Here is a 22,813-nt window from a genome sequence, read left to right on the forward strand (position 1 = left end):
TACTCACATTATAATAATAACATCATATTAGAAAATAGTCAAAATTATAAAATAAATAAATATAACATCAATATTTTATATTAATTACTAAATCACAATAAATATATAAAATCACAATACCATAACAAGTATTTAAAAATAAAGAAACTCAAACACAACATTACTAATATCTAAAGATAATTATTTATAAAGTAAATAATTAAAATAAGAGATACTTAGAAATAATTAAAATATAAATATATGCATATTTTATAAATAATCAAACATACAAGAAGATATCACATTAACTATCAACTCACATATACACTTAAAATCGCATAAAATCTCATTCTTTAAAATATTATATATACTAAAATACTATTATTTTTAGAAAAATATATAAAATAATAAAATAAAATATTTATTATTTATATCGCTCACTTAATATAACATGTATCAAACTAGCACATCATAGAAAGCATCCATATAACGAAAATTAGCCACAAAATTTATCAACATATATTCTAAAATAATATTAATCATCAAATTAACTATTTAAAATTCTATTTAATTAATAAAATAGTTTATTATAAAATTTGGGGTGTTACATCAGTGGCTTGATTCATATACTAATCTTGTTCTTCGAATTAGATGGTCAACAAAAGTCTTGACTCATAATTAACTTTTATAAGAGACAAACAATCATATTGGCACTCTTTTCTTTTGTAATCAGAGAATCATTTATTAACTTATATAACCTTGATTTTGACTTGGATATGAACAACCAAACGTTTGTTGCAATGCCTCTCACTAATATATAATGATTTTATCTATTAATAAACATAATTACTCGTGATTAGGTAATGTGTTAATTACCACTCAGAAATCTACCTTAAATTAGATATTTATTGATATAAATCTTATATTTTAACTTAATATGCACATTGAAAAATATAGTTAGGAGGTCATTATTCTTTTTGTTTTTATTATTATCAAAACATAAATAAGAGGATTGTAGTTAAAATCATTTTTTCACTAACAATGGGTACCTCCAATGTTTCTTGTAATTTTTGTGCGCTTCACGGACATGCTACTATGAACTGTCAATTTAGTGTTGCTCCCCCTCAAGATACACAAATGCAACAAGTTGATGCTCTTAGTGATTTCAACCAAATGAGGCAGAACGGTCCATTTTCTAGATCTAATAATTTAGGTTAGAGGAACCATCCCAACTTCTCCCACTGGAACAATAAATACCAATGTAATGATAATTCACTTCTTGGAGCTCAATAGGTAAAAAGGTCTAAATTAGAAAATACTTGTTGATAATTTTGTGAAGGCTCAAACCAAGAAAAATGCATATGTGAATGCCGCTATTAAATATTTGACATTTTAAGGTTAATAGCTTGGCCATCCATAACAAAATGGCACAGACCCAAATTGCCAACAAGTTGCGTCTTCAAGTAGAACTTAAGGTAGATTTCCTTAACAACTTCAAGTTAATTATAATGAGCATTTTAAGGCTATAATCCTAAGGAGTAGTAAACATTTGAAAGATCCTAAAATTAAAGTTGATAAATTAAGAAGAGAGAATATGGTATAAGATGGTGAAAAAGATGAAGTGAATGAAAAGGTAGAATTTGATTTATTTAAATTTGTGAAACAACCTTGTTTTGAGGATCTATGTCGTACGATAAATTTGTTTAATCAATTATTGCCACAAGTGGTCAAAGATCCTCCCTTAGAATCAAAATTAATTGATAAAATTCAAGACAAGGCAAGGAGTAAATAAGTTAAACATGCTCGTCGAATATGTGCTCCATTGAAGCCCCCATGGTTGGATGATGTTAAAAGAAAAAAATTAGATATTAGGAGAAAGATGAAGAAGTCAAGACTCCTTAAATTTTTGAAACCCTAATTTCGAACTTGGATGAACATCTTGCTCGTCAAGTTAAGGACGTTAATTTAGCGCTTCTTAGGAGGCAACCCAAATATTTTGTTCATTTTATTACTCTTATTTTTATTTCATTTTTAATTTTATTTTATTATTTCGATTTGAAAATTTGATAGGTTTGAATTAAGGGTTATTTTGATTAAGTTTCAAGTGAAAAATATATAAGATTGAGGAAGAAAAATTCAAGATAGAAAGAATCACACCTAGGGTGTGGGAGCTGCCTTACTCGTATTCAGTAATTGATTTTCTAGATGTGCTAGCATAATGTTCCATGGGTCAACTACCATGAATCAGCTAATGTGAAACCAATTAATTACCATGAATTAGCTACCACAAATCAGCTGATGTGAAACCAATCACCTCGACAATGAGTTCGTTCTTTTTCTTTTCCTACTTCAAGTTTATTATTTACATAAGGGAAATGTAAATTTTAAGTTTGAGATAAGTTTTTATCTATTTGGCTTTTTGTATTTCAATTTTAATTTTTTTTTCTTTTCATGTAATCATATTTTAGTTTTGTGATTTTTGCATGGTAGCATCTTATTTGCTTTATAATTTGTTTTGGCCTCCCATGATAAGTTTGTGCCATTTTCTAATTTGGGATCTTTGAGACACCTACGAATTACGTATTCTTGTGATATGCTATTAGGCAGTTTCTTTTTGCATACAAAGGTTATCCTTGCAAGTTGATAATTAGTAGAAAAATCATCTAATTGTGTTTCTCATTGGTTAAGCTTATAAATGTGAGTTTTTGGTCTATGTAGAGGTTTTTTTTTTCCTTTTACTTTTGTTGAATGTTTGTTCCTCATTGACTTAGCTCTTTAGAACTTGACCTAAAACTATTTTGAGGCTAAATAAATTTTTTGTTGGCATATGTTAAAATGATTAAGTCACTTTAGGAATGACTAAATTACACTTTTGGTCCCCTAAGTTATTTTTAATTTTCACTTTGGTCCTTTAAGTTTTGTTTGTTTCATTTTAGTTCCTTAAATTACAAACGTCAGACAATTTGATCCCTCAAGAAGTTTTAGTTCAATTTTAGTCCCATAAGTTATAACCATTAAATATTTTGGTCCTTTAAGTTATAAAAATTAGACACTTTAGTCCCTTAAGTTACAATGTTATCCATTATTTGAAAAGACCAAAGTATATAACATTTGTAATTTAAGGGACCAAAATATTTAATGTTTGTAATTTAAGAGACTAAATAGAACGAAAATAATTTGAAGGAGTAAAATGTCTAATGTTTGTAACTTAAGGATCAACATAAAATAAATAAAACTTAAGGGGGCAAAGTGAAACATAAAATAAGTTAAGAGAGCAAAAGTGTAATTTAGATCTTTAAGTATTTTTTCTAACCTCTAGAGATTTTTGTTTGTCTGTATAATATGCCCCTAGTTGTCTATTTTGAGCTTGATATCAATATATTTTCTTGGTGTTTATGTTTAACTGTTTGATCGATTTTTGGATACATTTTAGAGTATAATAGAGTCAATCGGGTGAAAAAAATATATAAATAAATAAAATAGATAATAAATATTGTGATCTCATGTTTAAATGTTATTAGCTGCTCCTCAACAATAACAAAAAACGAAAAAGAAAAGAAAAAAGATAGAGGAGGAGAAAAGGAGAAGTGAAAAATCATAGAAGGAGTTTGGTTTAAAATTATATTGAATGTGTTGAGCTCAAAATATTTGTATGTGTTCTAGAGGTTATCCATAATTATGTGTTCATTTTGTTATAGTCTTTTGAATAAATTTTTCATTATTTTTTTTCCTACTTTCTATGTAAAATCCTTGGCCCGGTTACAACATTTTAAAAGATCTTTTAATTCAAATATACTTTAAAAAAAATAATATAATGGAGATTTGGTCCCTTGTCAAATCTATGGTAGAACATGATTTTTGTGTGGAGGAATTTGAATGATTTTTCTACGTCCTTAAACACTTTGAGAGTTTTCAGGAGAGTGTCCTTATCAATGAGAACCATGATTTCAAGGAATCTAGGCCCCTAATTGGACTTGCTATCAATCAAGTTGTTGCATTTAGTATTTCTTCTTTTGTATGATTGAAGCACTTTAGTGTTGGAAAGAGGTTTGAATGATGTGATTTAAAGATGAACACATTTTGAAATAAATTTGGATACAAGCACGAACTAAGAAAGAACCATGGGTCGAGTGTACTAGCCGACACACCCATATTTCTCGTTTTGCTATTTTGTCGAGTTTGGGAAGAAACATGGTCAGGGTGTGGAAATTAACATGACTATGTTTCGTGACATGATTATTGTTTTCACAGTTTGTTATAAAATACAATGTTTTATTACAAAACACGACCAGGGTGTAGCAGTTGTCAGACCCGTAATTCATAAGCTAAATCCCATTTTTTTGATATTTTTTTTTATATCTATTTTAATTGGACTTGAATCTTTTTGTTACCTAATTATAAATAAGACTCAAAAAGAAGATTTTAGGGTTTTGAAATTGACAACTTGGGTGGTGCTTTGGAGACTAGGGTCAAGCTTTTACTTCTCCCCATTCTTTAATTTCCCCACCTTGAATGTTCTTAAACTATTTCACGGATTTTTGTTCTACCATGTTTGAGTAGATTTCTTATCTCTAGGATTGGGCATAGTCTTTGATACATTGATGATGATGGATTGATTTTTTTTAGTTTATTTTTTTTAATTATTCAATTACTTTTGATTTAATATCTATTGAAAATTCATGTTATGTAAATTTGTTTGTTCCCTTATTTGCATAATCATAGGTATTAGGGGAAAGACTGGGAAGTGAACCTTAGTATTGGAATAATAGGAATTGAACGTGAGACTAAAATCATGAGAGTAAGTTTATTCTTTAGAGGAATCAATGAATTATCATAAAACTTAAAGGATTCAATCTAATTTCATGAGATTAGGCGTTCGACTAAATTCATGAGAGGGAATAGTTGCTATATTAGGATAATTCCTCTTCAAAAGAGATTTAATATTAATAAAAAGAAAATTGATATAAACTCGTTAGTTAATATTGACAACTCCAATCTTATAAATATTCTAATTATTATAAAAACCCTCTTTGGTTTCTTGCGTTTTATTTTGTTGTTACTATATTACTATTTCGTTGTTACAATTTTCTCTTAACCAAATTATTTGTTCCCTTAATTTAATTTAAATTATAATTAATTAGTATTCATAGACACAATTCCTGTAGATTCAATATTTGTACTACATGACAAAAACCATACACTTGCGGATTTCTCACATTAGAAACCAAATGGGGCCACTCACCATCTTAAAGTCTGTCTTCATGATTAGCTGATAAAAAATATTGAATAAGAAATGGTAAAACGAGGAGAGAATAGTAGCCACATAAAAAATACAAGAGATGTGGATGAGCAAAATTTCCCTTAGCCGAAATATTGTCAGGCAAATGAAAAATAGTCGAATATGAGTTAATCAAATCTTTCTCAAGTCAACAGATATCCACAAATACTGCAAATGTGTAATAATTGGCCAAAGCTCACTAGAACTTTGTGCTCCACATTTTAGCGCCACTAACCAAACTCATGCGACTACTAAGGGTGCACTATTTAAGGAAAAACACGCACATATATTGACAATGGAACACGTTGTGGAAATAGGAAGGACATACTCTCATGGGGAGCCACATATCTCCAATAGGGGGAACAATCACCCATTACTCGTGCAAATAACCAAGCAAGACTATATTTTTGTAGACCACGATTATGGCCAGTAGGACTATCAATTGCCTACAATACAAACACTTGTAAATTTTCAAGACACATTCAATCAATCAAACAAGTTTTTCTTATGCATTTTATGTTTTACTTTAATTTATGCATTTCTTAATTTAGTAGCTCAAAAACAAACACACCATACTTCGCACTTTTTGGAATAGTTAAGAAACTGATAGCTGAGATACATAGTGCATTCCTTAGCGTAATCGTTTGAAAAAAACAAGAAATCGCAATTACAATTAATTAGTCGATATCTCGGTTAATCTTAAATTCTAACAATAGTTATCTTAAATTTAAAATTTTTCATATATCAAAATATTTGTTTCATACTATACCCGTACTTGTACTATGTATCTAGACATTTTCATTAAAAAAATTCACAAGTTTTGTGGCAGTTAAAAAAAATATTGTAGTACTCACAAATTAACATGTATCTTTTGAAATATCTATTATAATATATTAAAATAAACCATCAACTCCATTGAATGACATCACAAATTTATGTGTCACATCATAGTATTTGTTCCATATAACTTATATTCTTATGTAGCACCCTTCATATGCCTCTACAATTCCTCTCAGATATTTTATTTCTCAATTTAACTTTTACATATCACACATCATCATATACATATGTTGAGAGCCCACACACATAAACTCTTCATGAAAATAATTTTACTATCGAAGTTCCTCATGAAAATAATTTTATTATCTTCTCACTTCAATCACTTTTAAAGCTCCTCAATTTCTAACTTTTTATAACTCTGCATATTAGATTAATTGGTAACACAATACATCATATCGTATGTTATCTCAAGAATCATTCTTTCAATTCCTTCTTAAACTTTGGTGGAGAGCACACTTGATACAAAGTTTTGTTACTTAAACAACATTAAATCCTTCATGCCTTTTCAATTCTCGCCCGAAGTATCAATGTGAAATGTGAGATTGTGTAACCTCTTGGTGACTTCCTCAGCTATGTCAAATCATGTCATTTTGTTTCTCCCCTTAAATAGAATCATGATTTCACAATTCTCACCCCAAATACCAATGTAAATGTGAGATTGTGTAACCTCTTCAGCATATGATTTCACAATTCTCACCCCAAATATCAATATAAATTTGAGGTTGTGTAACCTCTTCGGCGACTTCATAAATTGGGTTAAAGTTTATGCTTAGGTCATTTTCTTTCGCTATTTATTTTTACCGATCTTCTATTTTTCCTTTTTTTTTTATCTATGTCTTTCATTCTAATTTAATATGGACAACACATTTTCTTTTGGATACAAACCATTTGTTTTTCTTTAACTAATATTATTTTGGACCCGTTGAACATTTTTGAATTCTTAAACCACAAAATGACATTTTCAATTCATTTATTCTTTTAGATTTTTAGGTCACTATATATAATAAATAATTGAATATAAACAAGTACTAATATTTACTTTAGCCAATAGATTACAATGTCAAATAGCATAACAAATTTGTTTTGGTAGTCGTTCGGCTATAAGCACTAACCCAGTGGCATATAGAAACATGGTTTTGACATAGTTTTGTTTCTGGTTCACACAAGTAGCTCATTTGGGCAATGATTTTTTTGGCTTAATGCATGTATAAAAAAATAATAAAAAAATTTCAAAAATAGTGAGAACAAGATAACTCCTAAACAAAAAGAAAAAAAAAGAAATGACAAACAATTAAGAAAATATTATTTGTCCATGCTTATGATCTGACACACTTTGAATAAGATGAACATGGTGAAGAAAACATATGATAAACCCAAAATCCTAACTTTATCTCTAAAGGGTAAACATTTTATATAATTTTTATATCATAACTTTGCATACATCTGTATGATTACAAAACTAACAATAAAAAACATAACTATTATTACAAACTTAATTTTATATTAAGTTACTATTGATAATTCATTACATTTAAATATATCACAATATTTTAATTATATTTTATTGATTAAAATGTAACAACCATCTTAATACCACAAATTAAAAGAAAAGACAAACAATTTAGAAAATAGAATTAATAAGATGAATTTGGTGAAGGAAACCTATGATAAACCAAAAAACTAACCATATCTCTAAAGAATAATCATTGTATATAATTTTTATACTATAACTTTGTATACATCTCTATGATTAAAAAACATAACTATTATTACAAACTTAATTTCATATTAAATTATTATTGATAACTCATTATATTTAAATACATCACAATATTTTAATTACATTTTAATAATTAAAATGTAGCAATCGTCTTAAATAACCACAAAGTATATAATTAAAAATAATCATCACAACTTAATTTCATAACTCTGATTAAAACTAACAATAAAACACAAAGTATTTAAATGCTTATTTAGATTATTTTTACTATGTATGTTATGCACAAATAACAATTAGCCAATCTAACAATTATTTTTATGTCTTTTTCTGTTAATAGTAATTCATTCATGTATTTACTATGAGCATTGTTTCAAAATATTTTAAAATGCACAGGAAGGAATGTTAATATTTTAATAAAGTATACATAACTTGTATACTTTTTTTTACTCATATATAAGTTCAGGGCCGGCCCAACACGTTATGGGGTCTAAAGCGAAATTATTAGATAAGGCCTTTTCAAAATTTAATAAATAAATTATTAGTATTTTATTTAATAATTATATAAATTTTGTTTAACAAAATTAATGACATTTTCAAATCTATTTTCTCTATATTTTTCAAATAATGAAATAAGACATTTCAACGGTTATACGGCAACATCAGATACTCATGTAAAATTTTCCATATTTTAGTTGAATAAGAAAAGAATGTGTATATATTGTAGCACTCAAGTAACTCATGTTAATAATATGTTCACTATTTATCTCATGATCTCTCCATTTATAACTAGTATTTCTCATATTAATGATGTACTCACCTTTTATCTCATGATTATTCAATTTATAATTAATATTTCTCTTATCTCTGCTGTTTTAATTAACCAATTTAGTTGTACTGATATAAGTATTAAATAATTTGTAATAAAAACAAAATATTTTACTTAATTTATATAAAATTTTATCAAAATTAGTTTTAAAAATATTAAAATCTGATGCTTTTTTCATAGATAAAAAAATATTTGAGGTCTTTTTTTAAATAAAAAATTTTGTTTTTTTAGGGAGGTCTAAAGCGCTTGCTTTGGTGGCCTTACCCTTAGACCGGCTCTAATCGTAATTGGTTCTGCCAAGTGTTTATGTGCTGTGAGGAATGGTCGGAAAATTCCATATAATAAGAATAATGTTATTGTGGCATCAGGGGGTGTGATTCATGAGTGTGGTCCTTAGTGCAGATTTTAGTAAGAGTGAGTCAAAAATTAATCTTGAGATATTCAGGACTGAGAGAAAAGGGTGGGGTGTGAGGTCGTGACACAATTCCAACCGGTAGTATATAGGCGAGGTTATTGAAGATGATGAAGTTGACAAAACGGTTGATAATGATGAGTATTTGTTTAGTATTTGTGATTATCATATGGATGATAGTGTGTTGAAAGAAGTTTTAAATATGATTAATAAGTTATATAGTTTAATAAAAATAGAGTCCGCGATTATCAATTATATAAATTTTTGCTTAAATTATTATTAATATTTTACATGAAGTGTTAGTTAAATTGTAACATTTTGATATTGTAGACAGAGTTTAAATCCAACCTAAAACGGTTGTAAAATGATGATTAGTTCTACTTTGATTAATAATAATTTTTTCATTCCTAAAAAATTGTTAATTTTTCACCATTAAATTTTTGCAAAACATTATTTTTATGTCATTTCAGAAGTAAAAATATTAATTTAATTACAAACTCTACTATTTCTTATGTCTTATTTATTCTTCTTATAACCTTAATTATTTACAAAATTAATACACTAATAAATTGTATATATCACCTTTAAAAAAATTTAAACCCGCGTAAAGTGCAGGTGCTATTCTAATTTCATTATATTTAGTCCACATTTTTTTGATAGTTTATCTTTAGCACTCATTTTAGTTATAATGCAGGTAAGGTTTGGACGATCTTTTTATTCACAAACATTTGATCTAATCCAATTACAAGATATTTGATTCGCATTGATTTTTGGATATCAAAATTACAATTAAAAAAAATATATTAACATTAATATTATAAAACACTCGGTAAAATAGTAGATTTGACGTACAATATAACATATAATATACTATTATTTAACATTTCAAAGTAACAATGATAAGATTAGGTCCGTTGCAAAAAAAAAAAAAATGAAAACAGAGATTAGGTTTGAAATAACAGAAAATATAGATTAAATTAAATTAATATGTATTATTATGAAAAAAATTAAAAATCAACAAATAATAAATAATTTATATATAGCATACTAATAAAAATGAATAAGTATTCTCTTAAAAGAAATAACTATTAAAATATGTGTATGTGGTTTGGTTCTGTTTTAAAATATGAATAAGAAATCCGATCCAATCCAATCTGTGTAATTCTTACGAAATAACATAAAAAAAATAAAAATCATAATATTTGGTATTGTGCAATTTTTTATTTATCAATTTGCAGTTTTATTTTGGATCAGTTTATATATAAATACCTCCATCTACACAACAATTTCTAACTATATCTAATGAAGGATATTGTCCCGCATATGAAAGTGAAACAATGTATCACAATCTTAAAATGCATAGACTTAAAAAAATCGTCCAAATATTATTTACATTATAACTTAAATGAGAGTCAGAGATAAACTACCAAGAAAATGTAGATTATATTCGGTAACCAATCATAATCAAAAATGTTATCTAAATATTACTAGCAATTCTATTCAACTCTCATAATTATTGTGTGTGTTTTTTATTTATTTATTTATTTATAATTTTAGTCATTTTATTGAAGTATAGTGTCACCATTTCAAAAGCGTAACCTCCCTTCATTTTAATAAAATAAAAAATATAAATATAAAGCAAAGTCGCCATTTAAAAAGTCGAGATTCATATAAGTTCGTTTCTTCAAAATCCGACTTCCTACTAATGTTAAATGTAGAGTATATTAATATTTAAATTTGATAGTAAGATAGATTATGATATTAATTTTAAAAATGGGTTTTTAAAACAGATCCTCGAGATTTTAATCATAGTAAGTTAGACTTTCCTAATTTGATTTTTTTACTAGTAACCCATCGTAAAATCAAATTAAATAATGATTAATTATTATAAAATTTATTAAAATTGAAAAAAAAAATATATGAAAATAATTACATAGGTTGACTATAATTGAGAGTAACATTCTGACAATATTTTCGAGTATGACGAATTAATCGACATAGTCTATGTTTTTTTTTTTAATTTTTACATGATTGAATATAATTTTAGATATTTAAAATGCTTAATTTATTATTTTCATGATTCAATACTACAAAACTTTTAATATTTTTAAATTGTGTTAAATTCATATAAAATTTTATAATTTATTTTAGTTCAAACACACGAGTAATATGTACTAGAAGAATACCTTGATACCCAAAAACAAATTACAAACACAAAAATTAAGATTGTTACCCTATCAATATATTATAATACCCTACCAACAAGATTGGCATCTCTAATAGCATGTTTGCTGATGAATAAAATAACATCTAATTTCCAATAACATAGGACAAATTTGTTCTCGGTGGCTGCTTACATTTTCACCAACAACCAATTTCACCAACCAACAACTTTTTATGCAAAATAAACATATTATAAACACCAAAACCAATGTAATAACATTATATTTTTTCAATCATTTCAATGGAAAAACGTCACATAGTAGTAGTTCCTAGTGCAGGATTCACACATCTAGTCCCAATCCTAGAATTCTCCAAACGTCTTGTTCATCTCCACCCACAATTTGAAATCACATGCATCATCCCTTCAATTGGTTCACCACCGTCTTCCTCTAAATCTTACCTTCAAACCCTTCCACCATCCATTTCTTCTATTTTCCTTCCCCCCATAATCCTTGACCAAGTTCTAGATCCCAAAGTCCTTGCAGTCCAAATTGAACTCTCAGTTACACAATCTTTGCCATTCATAAAACAAGAATTAAATTCGTTGTGTTCTAGATCCAAGGTTGTAGCTTTGGTTGTTGATGTTTTTGCACATGATGTTTTGGATTTAGCTAAGGAATTCAACCTTTTGTCTTATATATACCTTCCACAAGCTGCTATGCTTCTTTCTACTTACTTTTATTCATCAAAATTGGATGAAATCATTTCTAAGGAATCTAGAGACCCAAATGAACCTATAAAGATTCCTGGTTGTGTACCTCTTTGCATCAATGATCTACCAATTCCTTTTCGATTTCGATCCAATATTGGTTACAAAAAATTTCTTGACCGTGCAAAAAGGATTCAACTTCCTGATGGGGTTTTTGTGAATAGCTTTGTTGAACTTGAAGAAGAGGCTGTAAAAGCTTTGAAGGAAGAGAGTAAAGAGAAGAAGCCTATGGTTTTTTGTGTTGGACCCATTATTCAAAAAGGGTCAATTTTTGGTGAGGAAAATGGGTTGGGTTTGGAGTGTTTAAAATGGTTGGAAAAACAAGAACCTAAATCTGTTTTGTATGTGTCATTTGGAAGTGGTGGCACACTTTCACAAGAGCAATTTAATGAATTAGCATATGGGTTGGAATTGAGTGGTCAAAAGTTTCTTTGGGTTGTGAGGGAACCAAGTGGGGTTGCTAATGCTTCTTACTTTGGGGGTGAAATTAAGGACCCTTTGAAATTTTTACCAAATGGGTTTTTGGAGAGAACAAAGGAACAAGGATTTGTTGTTCCTAGTTGGGGTCCACAAATTCAGATACTTGGACATAGTTCAACTGGTGGATTTTTATCTCATTGTGGTTGGAATTCAGTTCTTGAAAGTGTTGTGTATGGTGTGCCTATAATTGCATGGCCATTGTTTGCTGAACAGGGAATGAATGCTGTTATGCTATGTGATGGTTTGAAAGTGGCATTGAGAGCAAAAGTTAATGAGAATGGGTTGATTGAAAGAGATGAAATTGCTAAGGTTGTGAGAGAATTGTTGGAAGGTGAAGAAGGAGTTGAAATTTGTAAGAGAATGGAACATTTGAAAAGTGTTGCTGCTGATGCAATAGATGAAATGGGATCATCTACAAAGACCTTGTCAGAAGTGGCTGATATTTGGAAAGACATTTAGCAATTAGTATAGCATGAAGACATATTATTTTCAATTTATGAGATTTTGTTCTTGTGTGATTACAAATTTACAATCCTTTTTATATTATATATTACTAGATCCATCCTTATATGAAAAGACTATCTTATAAAAAATATTGTCCATTATATAAGACTTTCTTTAAATTAAAAAAAAACATTAATTAATTTTTTTACTAAAATAGCTTTAAATGACATATATGGACTCGAATTGGGATGTTACGATATGAATTTTTTATGATAAATATATCATTTCATTTATAGAAAAAAAAACAATATAAATAATTAAAAAATCAATTACTTCTCTCTTTTAATAATTGAAGAATGCTTTTAAAAAGATAATGTTTTTAACTTATAATTTATTTCATATTTTTGTTAAAAACTCTAATTATTTTGTATGACGAAATTCTTATATTGGTCTAAATATAGAAGAAAAAAACTTTCAATATTTTAAAAAGTATATACATTAGTTTGACTTAAAAGTAGAGATAAAAAATTAAAATTAAAATTTTTTTGGTACTATAAAGTTTACAAATTTTTAAAGAAACGACAAACAAAATTTTGAAATTTTATACGAACTGAAAACTTATTTAATATATATATATATATATATATATATATATATATATAATTACAAATTTCAGATTTATATTAAACTTTGTGTGTTTGATCATTAATATATTATATCAATAATTAATAATCAAATTATTAAAATTATTTATATTGAGTTATTAATCTATATATATATATATATATATAATTACAAATTTCAGATTTATATTAAACTTTGTGTGTTTGATCATTAATATATTATATTAATAATTAATAATCAAATTATTAAAATTATTTATATTGAGTTATTAATCTATATATATATATATATCTATATAATTACAAATAACTAAATTTATATAAAACTTTGTGTGTTTAATCATCACATAATTACTCATTTTGTTAAAAGATTTTCACCTTATATATATAATATTGTCTATTAAACAAAAGCAAGACCTACTTAAATTAAATATTACACACACTTATAAATATACATAGGAATTATCAAATTACACTAACGAATAAAACTAATGATACGTTCATTCAATAGTATCATATGAATAAATATTTTATAAATAATTATTAAATTAAAAATACAATCATATAAATTATATCTATAAAATTTAACATTAATATATACTATTTTTTTATGTAAACAAGATGCACGACAATTAACGACAATAGTGTTATTTTAAAGTATAGAGAAATAGAGATAAAAGAAAAGGAAAAATTGCATTATTAGAGAAAGCAAAATTCGTAACAGTGGGTGTTATAAAACCCTAATTGTTTTCTATTTTTTAGTTATATTTAAGTATGGAGTGAAAATATTAACTATATAGCTAGTTAGGTGAAAAGGCAAAATTCATATTGAATACCAAATACCAATTTAACATTTCTGCATCAACTGCCAATGAGGCAATGATGGAATACAACTCAGAATTCATACAATGACAAGTTTGCCTTTGACAAAGTTTTCAAAGAAAAATACTCATAAGACAGAGAAACAGAAAGATCCAAAAATCATAAAATACTTTTTCCTAAATCCCATACTTTTTTCCTACTGTCAAAGACAAGGGAACTTTAAAACTCATACAAATACTAACATAATTGAAAGAAAACATCCAAACCTACCCGTCAATCTTTGTGAAGAAAGATGGTTAAGTGTTCTTTTTTTTAATCTAAAATTACCATTTTAAATTATTGTGGTTTTTTTTATTATCTAAATAAATAATTTATACATGTATTTATTTTTGTTGTTGTATTTCTTTTGTAATTTTGTCATGTGAGTGCGTCGTTGTTTTATTCATTGTCTTGATGTAGCGTTTGTTTTTCCGTCTTGTTTGATGTTTATTTCATTCAAATTGACATATCAAACTTCGATCAAATGCCAGTCCATATTTAGTCAATCACTTTGTTGCAGCTATGAAAACATGAATATTTCAAATACTTTAATTTTATAATATTTGTAAGCTTTATCAAACTTATAGACATTGTGCCGTTTCATTCTATTAATTATTTTATACTATTAACCTGATTACTGTAAGTTATTTTTACAGATTAATTATTTTCAATTTTAACGATTTTAAATTATACTGTTATTGATCGAAATAGTTTCCATTAATTTGAATAAATAAATATAATTTTTTAATAAATAAAAAAAAATCAATTAAGAGAGGGTGGTCTATGTTGAATGAATCACACCTTTCAACATTCTTTTTTTAGTATTTATGACAAACAAAATAAAAATAACTAATGGGTCACACATTTTCAAGGTACAATAAATATATTTATATATTTCTTCCTTTTCACCATTAAACTACTTTCACCTAAAAACTTCCATCAAACACTTATATATTCCTCCCAAATCTCTTCAAACAATTACCAAATTCCAATATTGCCCTTGTAGAAGACCCATTATCTTTCAAAGCATCAACAGCACCATCTCTCAACTCTCCAATCCTTTCCCTAATCCCATTTTCTTCACCATCCAACATCACCCCTTTAATTACCTTAACAATTTCCTCTCTTTCAACCAAACCATTCTCATTAATCTTTGGCCTAATTGCCACTTTAAGTCCATCACATAACAACACAGCATTCAATTTTTGTTCAGCAAATAATGGCCAAGCAATCATAGGCACTCCCAACACAACACTCTCAAGCACTGAATTCCAACCACAATGAGTCAAAAATCCACCAACTGAAATATGACTCAAAATTTGTGTTTGTGGACCCCAATTAACAATAACAAACCCTTTTCCTTTTGTTCTTTCTATAAACCCTTTTGGTAAAAAATTTAAAGGGTCATCATTATTTTTAACACCAAGATAAGCTTCATTTGATGTATCACTAGGTGCTCTTAAAACCCATAAAAAATTTTGACCACTCAATTCTAACCCAAAAGCTAACTCATTTAATTGTTCTTGAGAAAGTGTTCCACCACTTCCAAAAGACACATATAAAACTGAGTTAGGAATTTGATTCTCCAACCACTTCATACACTCTAAATCTGAATCTGACCCTTTTGATTCATTATTTGTCCCATTTTGAATAATGGGTCCCACAAAAAAAACAGAACCATTGTGTTTTTCTCTGTTTTGTTCTTCTAAGGCTTCCAATGTATTTTCTTCCATTTTCATGAAACTGTTAACCAAAAACCCATCAGCAAGATTGAGTCTTTTGCAACGTTGCAGAATCAAATCATAAGCAAGACTAGATCGGTGTTGAAAATGTTCAGGTAAATCATTGCCATGAATAGGGATACAACCTGGAATTTGAATAGCTTCTTTGTGATCTCTATATTCACATGAAACTTCTTCATGAAGTTTTGGTAAATGAATGAAAAGTGAGAGTGTCATTGCAGAAGGAGGGAAGTAAATATAAGATAAAAGGTTGAATCTTTTCGCTATTTCGAGCGATTCGTTAGCGAAAGGATCGGAAATTAGAGCAAGAATTGGTGTTGTTGATGATGAAGAGAGGGATAAGATTGTGTTGTGGAAAGATGGCATGGATTGAGAAACTGCAAGTTGGATTTGAACTGCTGGAGAAAGATGTTGTGGGAGGTTTTGTTTGTTGATTGGTGGAAGGAATGTGTAGTTGATGTTTGGAGGAAGAGATTTGAGTAATGTGAGGGTGGATGGAAGAGGTGAATCAATGGTTGGGAAGATGCATGTTATGTGGAAGTGATTATGGAGATGAATGAGGTTTTTGCAGAATTGAATGATGGAAGCTTGGTGGCTAAATGCAGGGATTGAAATTACTGCTATATGAATTGTTTTGGCCATGTAATTGAATTTTTAGTGGAAAGTTTTTTATGGTTGTGGGTATGGAGAGTTTATGAATATTTGTGATTCTATTTATGGTTGGTTATTTGCTATGACACATAAATTGTGATACAAATATAAGACACGATATTAAGAGATGATATGGATAATAATTAAAAAAAGTAAATTAATTAAATGTAATTAGTGTATTAGTGTTTAATACCACATGTTTTTTCAGAACATGTCTTTTATGGGAGAGTTGGTGCTACTTATGTTATTTGATGTTAGCACTCCAATCTTGACTAGGAGTTTCTTATTATTATTTTAATTAATTGCCAAAGTTGAAAAGTATAAGTTATAATTATGTTATTCATAGTTTGTTGTCGATGGGATTGCGTATAAAAGTGAATTGCATAAATAGGTGGATTGTATATGCACCACCAAGTGGCACAAACATGTTCATGTAAGTTATGTGTTGTCTCACCATGGTTTCCAATGACAATAACGAGTGAAGATAGAAATAGCTTCTTTATATTATGGTAATTTCTTCTCCTCAATATTTTCAGATTTATGTTGGGATTGGTTAATTCAAATAACCATACATGCTATTCTTACATTGAAAATATTTTACTTGAAAATATTTCTAATCTCTTTATATTGTAGTTAAATTGTACGTGAGCTAATTTGTCTAATAAAAAACAGGCAATTACATAGACTAATTTGATTGGTTTTATTTGATTAAAAAGCTACCATCTTCAAAAAATAGAATAATGTTTTGGTATTCTAAAACAAAAAGTGGTATCATAAACGAAGCTTAGGAGAGACATATCACAATCATCTCAATGTCTTTATCATTTTTTTTTTCAAAATAAAAATAACTTATAAAAATTAAAAAATATATTAAGTAAAAAAACTAGACTACTTATTTTAATTTTAATTTTATGTGTTTTGAATTTCGTTTAAAGATTAAAATTAACTATTGATATTTGATTAAAATCATTAGATTATATCAACAGTGTTTTATTAAATATGTGTAAAGTTTTTTAATCATTTACATATTATTTTTCTCATTTTAGGTTAAAAAGTGTTTGTGTAGTTATTTTAATAGTATTAAAAATCTAGTGTTTAAAAAAAATTACATTTTTCAAATAAATATGTTAATTTTTATTAATATTAACTTGATTGAACTAAACCAAATCAACATGCTATTCATTAATTTGAATCTAATTTTGCGAGAAAAATTGTATAAACTCAATCAAACTAACTATCTTTTTTATTTTTTTTATTTATATCGTTTTTTCTCTCCAAACATGTGAATCAAATAAATATATTATACCCATAACCTCATCTCTTCTAAATAGGTGTCATTTTTCATTCTCATCTCTTCTAAATAGGTGTCATTTTTCATTCCAATTCGTAATCTTTTTTCAATCATGTTTGAAATTTTTTATGAGTGTTTACGTCACAAATTAAAACATAAAATTCTAATATACAATAAATTAATATATTTAATTTATCAATTTTAAAAATTGAAAACTCCAAAATATTTGTTCTAAACTCTACCAGACTACCACTAATGATAATAAACCTGTAGTGTGGAGGAAAAATTTTTCGTTCTCATTTTTCTTTGACATCCATTTTGCCCCTCTTTACACATGGAACTTGTCTACGACTTGTGTCAACCATGCAATACAATGGTCATTTCAACAAAAGAAAGAAACAAAACAAAGGAAACAAATATCATCAATGAAGTAGTGTAGTAACACAAACACCAAACATTTATACATAGACACCGATAATAATTAAAGAAAATAAATTACTAAATTATAATTAATGTATTGATATCTTGTTCGTGTGTCAGATACTGAGATCGACTTTAATGAGAAGTGTCTATTGAATAAAACACAAATAATTAGAAACATCGAACCCAAAAACCTAAAGAAGTAAGAACAACATATATTTTCCTAAATTCCACCAAAATTTTCCCATTGATTAGCCAAATAAGACAGGGTTTGTATTGAAGAACCATCATCTTTCAGTGCTTTAGCAGCACCATCTTTTAAAACTTTCATTCTTTCCCTGATTCCTTTACCTTCTTCCCCTTCCATTAAGCACTTAACAACCTTTGCAATTTTCTCCTTTTCAACAATCTCATCATCTTCAAATTTCAACCTAATTGCCACTTCAAGACCATCACTTAACATAACTGCATTCATTGCTTGTTCAGCAAACAAAGGCCAAGCTACTATTGGCACCCCCTCTTGAATACTCTCCAAAATTGAATTCCAACCACAATGGCTTAAAAATCCACCAACTGAACTTTGCTTAAGTACTTCAACTTGAGGTGCCCATGATGCCAAAACCAAACCTTTCTCTTTGGTTCTTTCCAAAAACCCTTTTGGTAAAAACTTCAAAGGGTCAACATTTGCATCTTCAAAGTAATCAGCACTAACTGAATCACTTGGTGCTCTCAAAACCCACAAGAATCTTTGATCACTCAATTCTAAACCATAAGCTAGCTCATTGATTTGCCTTAGAGAAAGTGTTCCACCACTTCCAAATGAAACATACAAAACAGAATTTTGTGGTTGGTTTTTCAACCATTTTAAACATTCAAACTCATCAACATCATTGCTTGATGCAGATGACCCTTTTTGTGTAATAGGCCCAACAGGAAAAATACTAATTTTTTTTCCATTTTCATGATGACCCTTTTCTTCTAATGCCTTTATAGCACCTGATTCCAATTCCAAGAAGCTATTACACAAGATTCCATCAAAAAAATACATACTTTTTGCACGTTGAAGAAACTTTTTGTAAGCATCATTTGATCTCATTTTTGTTGGAGCTGGAAGATCACGACCATGAATTGGCACACATCCTTGTAACTTTATAGGTTCTTGTAAATCTTTATACTCACATGAAACCTCTTCATCAAGTTTTACCAAATGTAAAGAAAGTGATAGATTCATAGCTGAACTAGGGAAGTAAAGATAAGACAGAGAGTTAAACTCTTTAGCAAAATCAAGTGCTTCAAATGCAAAAGAATCAGCAATCAAAGCAACTAAAGGTGCTTTTGAATTCAATGATTTCAAAGCTTGATGAATTGATGGTAAAGAGAGAGTAACAGTGAGTTGAATAATGACTCCTGGGTATGCTCCTTGAGGTAAGTCATGTTTGTTGATTGGTGGAAGAAAGATTGAGTTTATGTTTGGTGGAATTGTTTGGAGGTATGATTTTGAGGAATTTGGGGGTGACCCAAGTGAGGGAATGATGCAAGTGATGTGAAAATTTGGGTGGTTTGTGACTAAACGTTTTGTGAATTCTAGTATTGGGACTAGGTGGCTGAAACCAGGACTTGGAATAACAGCTATGTGAGTTGTTTTTGCCATATTGAAATTAACACAGCTTGATGAATGAAACTGTAATCGATGTTTTCTTGATCACAATTTTTCTAAAAGTTGTATGATGTTTTCTTCTGTTTAAGATATAATCATAGGCAGATATGTTTTATATATAGGAATGCTTAAGCAAACTTAGTGTGATATAGTTGGTAAATATTTGAGTTTTTTTTTTTACTTTTAATAATCTAGTATTTCGACTCATATTTTTTATTTTTCTTAAAAAAAATATAATTAATTTACATAATTGTGAGATTTTAAATTTAAATTTGAAATAACAAATTCAATCTAACAATATCGATATTTATTAATTAAACTAAAAATAAAAGACATTTAGATTTATATATTTTAAATGTGAATAATCGATAGTCTCAAATTTAAATTTGAGTTATGCATATCAATGTCTTAACATTGAACCATTTAATTTAAACAAAGATTTTTGTTTTAATTAAATCGAACAACTGTCCATATAAAAGTTAAAAAAAAATATTAATGAAATGTTTTGGAAAAGTAAAAGAGAAAATAATAGTTTATAGTGATATAAAAGTCTTCTACGTAATTTGAGGATGTCCCAAGAGGCAAAATTTGTCTTCTCTTTGTTTATTATTTGTGTTAGTGTCAATTCCAAATTTCAAGTTTGGATTTTTAATACATACAAGAATATTCAATATCTTAGAATTTCACTATTGAAAAAATGTAAAACATCCCCAAATTTAAGTGATTATAGTTAAGAGTCTCCGTCTTAAATAATTAGGAGGAACACGGTGATGTAAGTGCATATGCAACTAAACATTATTCTATATGTAATGGAGTCCACGTACGTGTTCGTTTAGAATTTGCTTTTGTTTCTTATCTGTTTGTGAAGTGGTTGCTTACTTTTCTTTGAGATGCTATGCCTTGTTCGTAATTCGGAGGAAATCATTTTCTAATTTTATTTTTTAAAATATGTTTTTATTTATTTTGATGAGAGGTTTATGAAGTACTTTGTTGTCATGATATAAGATCAAATGTTAATTCTTGCGGATGCATTGCTGAAAATAATTAAAAACAATTTTTTGCATTATTTATTATTTCTAAAAATGTAAATAATTATTCACTTTAAATATTAATTATTTTTTTATTAATAAATAAAATTAAAACAATCTTTTTTACAAATAATAATTTTTAAAATAAATAGCGCTAATGTTTTCTCAAGACAAACAACCCTTATTTTACTTTTAATTCAATTTTTACAATACTCTCTAGTATTCTTTTTCGAGTAATAACTGATACTACTACTATTAGTTTATTTCTAACTTGTAATTGGTCAATAACTCCTTAATAGTTGTGGAACAAGTTGCCTGAACAGTATAATATATGTTCTTGAGTGTATTAAGTGATATAATATATGTTAATAGTTGTTGAACAAGTTGCCTGAACAGTATAATATATGTGTCTTGAGTGTATTAAGTGATATAATATATGTTTTTGAGGGTATTAATCATAAGACTAGTTTTATGGAAATTTAGACAAGCTTTTGAAACATACACATGAACAAGGAATCCTGGTCATAGTACAAAGGAAACATTTGATGCGTTTGTTTTAGATTTTTCCATGAAAAAAAAACAATTTTTTGAAATTAAAAATCATTTGCACTGTTTTAAGGGTATTTGTTTTAGATTTAAAAAAAAATTGGGTAAAAATGAAAAAGATAAAAATACTAGCTTCTCAAATTTTGCTCCTCTTATAGAATAGAGAGAAAATGACACAAAAATTGAAAAACACTAAACTTTACTCACTAATGAGAGAAAATGACCTAAATATCTTAACTCTTTTTTGAAAATCCAAAATTGTCTTTTCTAGCGTTTTTTTCTTCCAAATTTTATTTGTTGCGTTTTCTCCTTCACGCACTTATCTTCTCCACGACGTCATTTTCTCCTTCCGTGTGTCTTTGTCTTCTTTGCAATGTCATGTTTAATTTTGATCTAGATTTTTACCATGTAATTTTTCTTCTGCTTTTGGATTTTTCCACATGTTTTTTTGTTTGTTTAATGCTTTTTATTTGAATCATTTTAACTTTACAATATTATTCATATATTGATACAAATTTTCTTTTGCTTTTGTGTGTTTTTGTTGTTGTTTGGTTCTATATTGTATGAAAATTTGATGAGTACTTAAGTACATTAATCAATTTAAGATTTGAAATGTGTTCAAGAAATAGATTAACATATTAATAGTAAATTTCGAAGTGTCCAATTACGATTTAAAATATTGCAATTATTCTGTTACATGAAATTTTATCCACAATAACAAATGCTTTAGAATATTTTTTTCTTCAGACAAATGGTTTTGCACCACGTTTTAATTTGCAACGAGTTTAGAGCGTTTATTTGCTAATTAATTAGTTTGAGTTTATGAGCTAGCATGATAATTCATTTCTAATTTCATTGTTTTCTAGGCCAACATAATTCAAAATTAGTAACATTTTATTCAAAAGGCTCGGCAACTAGATTAATTTTGTATTCAAAATTCAAATATTGACAACTAGCTTATTAGTAGGCACTTATTTTGGTATTTAAAATTCAAATATTGGCACCTAGCTTTCTCAAGCATTCAAATTTCAAGCATTTAACTCAAGTACTTCTTTGTGCTATTGTTGTATAGCCTTCACTCTT

At 27.5% G+C, this 22,813-nt stretch overlaps 3 protein-coding genes across 3 annotated transcripts; 1 reads left to right on the plus strand and 2 right to left on the minus strand.

The window, feature by feature from the left end:
* Window positions 1-11,330: 11,330 nt before the first annotated feature.
* Window positions 11,331-13,043, plus strand: LOC101502940 (hydroquinone glucosyltransferase). Its single transcript, XM_027332805.2, has one exon. The coding sequence runs from the start codon at window positions 11,520-11,522 to the stop codon at window positions 12,924-12,926; it is 1,407 nt and encodes a 468-aa protein (XP_027188606.1). The 5' UTR covers window positions 11,331-11,519; the 3' UTR covers window positions 12,927-13,043.
* Window positions 13,044-15,181: 2,138 nt separating this feature from the next.
* UGT72Z1 (hydroquinone glucosyltransferase) lies at window positions 15,182-16,995 on the minus strand. Its single transcript, XM_004492138.4, has one exon. It carries the CDS (start codon window positions 16,777-16,779, stop codon window positions 15,343-15,345), a length of 1,437 nt encoding a protein of 478 aa, XP_004492195.1. The 5' UTR covers window positions 16,780-16,995; the 3' UTR covers window positions 15,182-15,342.
* A 1,479-nt stretch (window positions 16,996-18,474) lies between these two features.
* Window positions 18,475-20,256, minus strand: UGT72X1 (hydroquinone glucosyltransferase). The gene has a single exon (XM_004492139.4). The coding sequence runs from the start codon at window positions 20,148-20,150 to the stop codon at window positions 18,723-18,725; it is 1,428 nt and encodes a 475-aa protein (XP_004492196.1). The 5' UTR covers window positions 20,151-20,256; the 3' UTR covers window positions 18,475-18,722.
* Window positions 20,257-22,813: the final 2,557 nt, after the last annotated feature.

The sequence above is a fragment of the Cicer arietinum genome, chromosome 3 (assembly GCF_000331145.2).
Source record: "Cicer arietinum cultivar CDC Frontier isolate Library 1 chromosome 3, Cicar.CDCFrontier_v2.0, whole genome shotgun sequence".
NCBI classification, from domain to species: Eukaryota; Viridiplantae; Streptophyta; class Magnoliopsida; order Fabales; family Fabaceae; genus Cicer; species Cicer arietinum.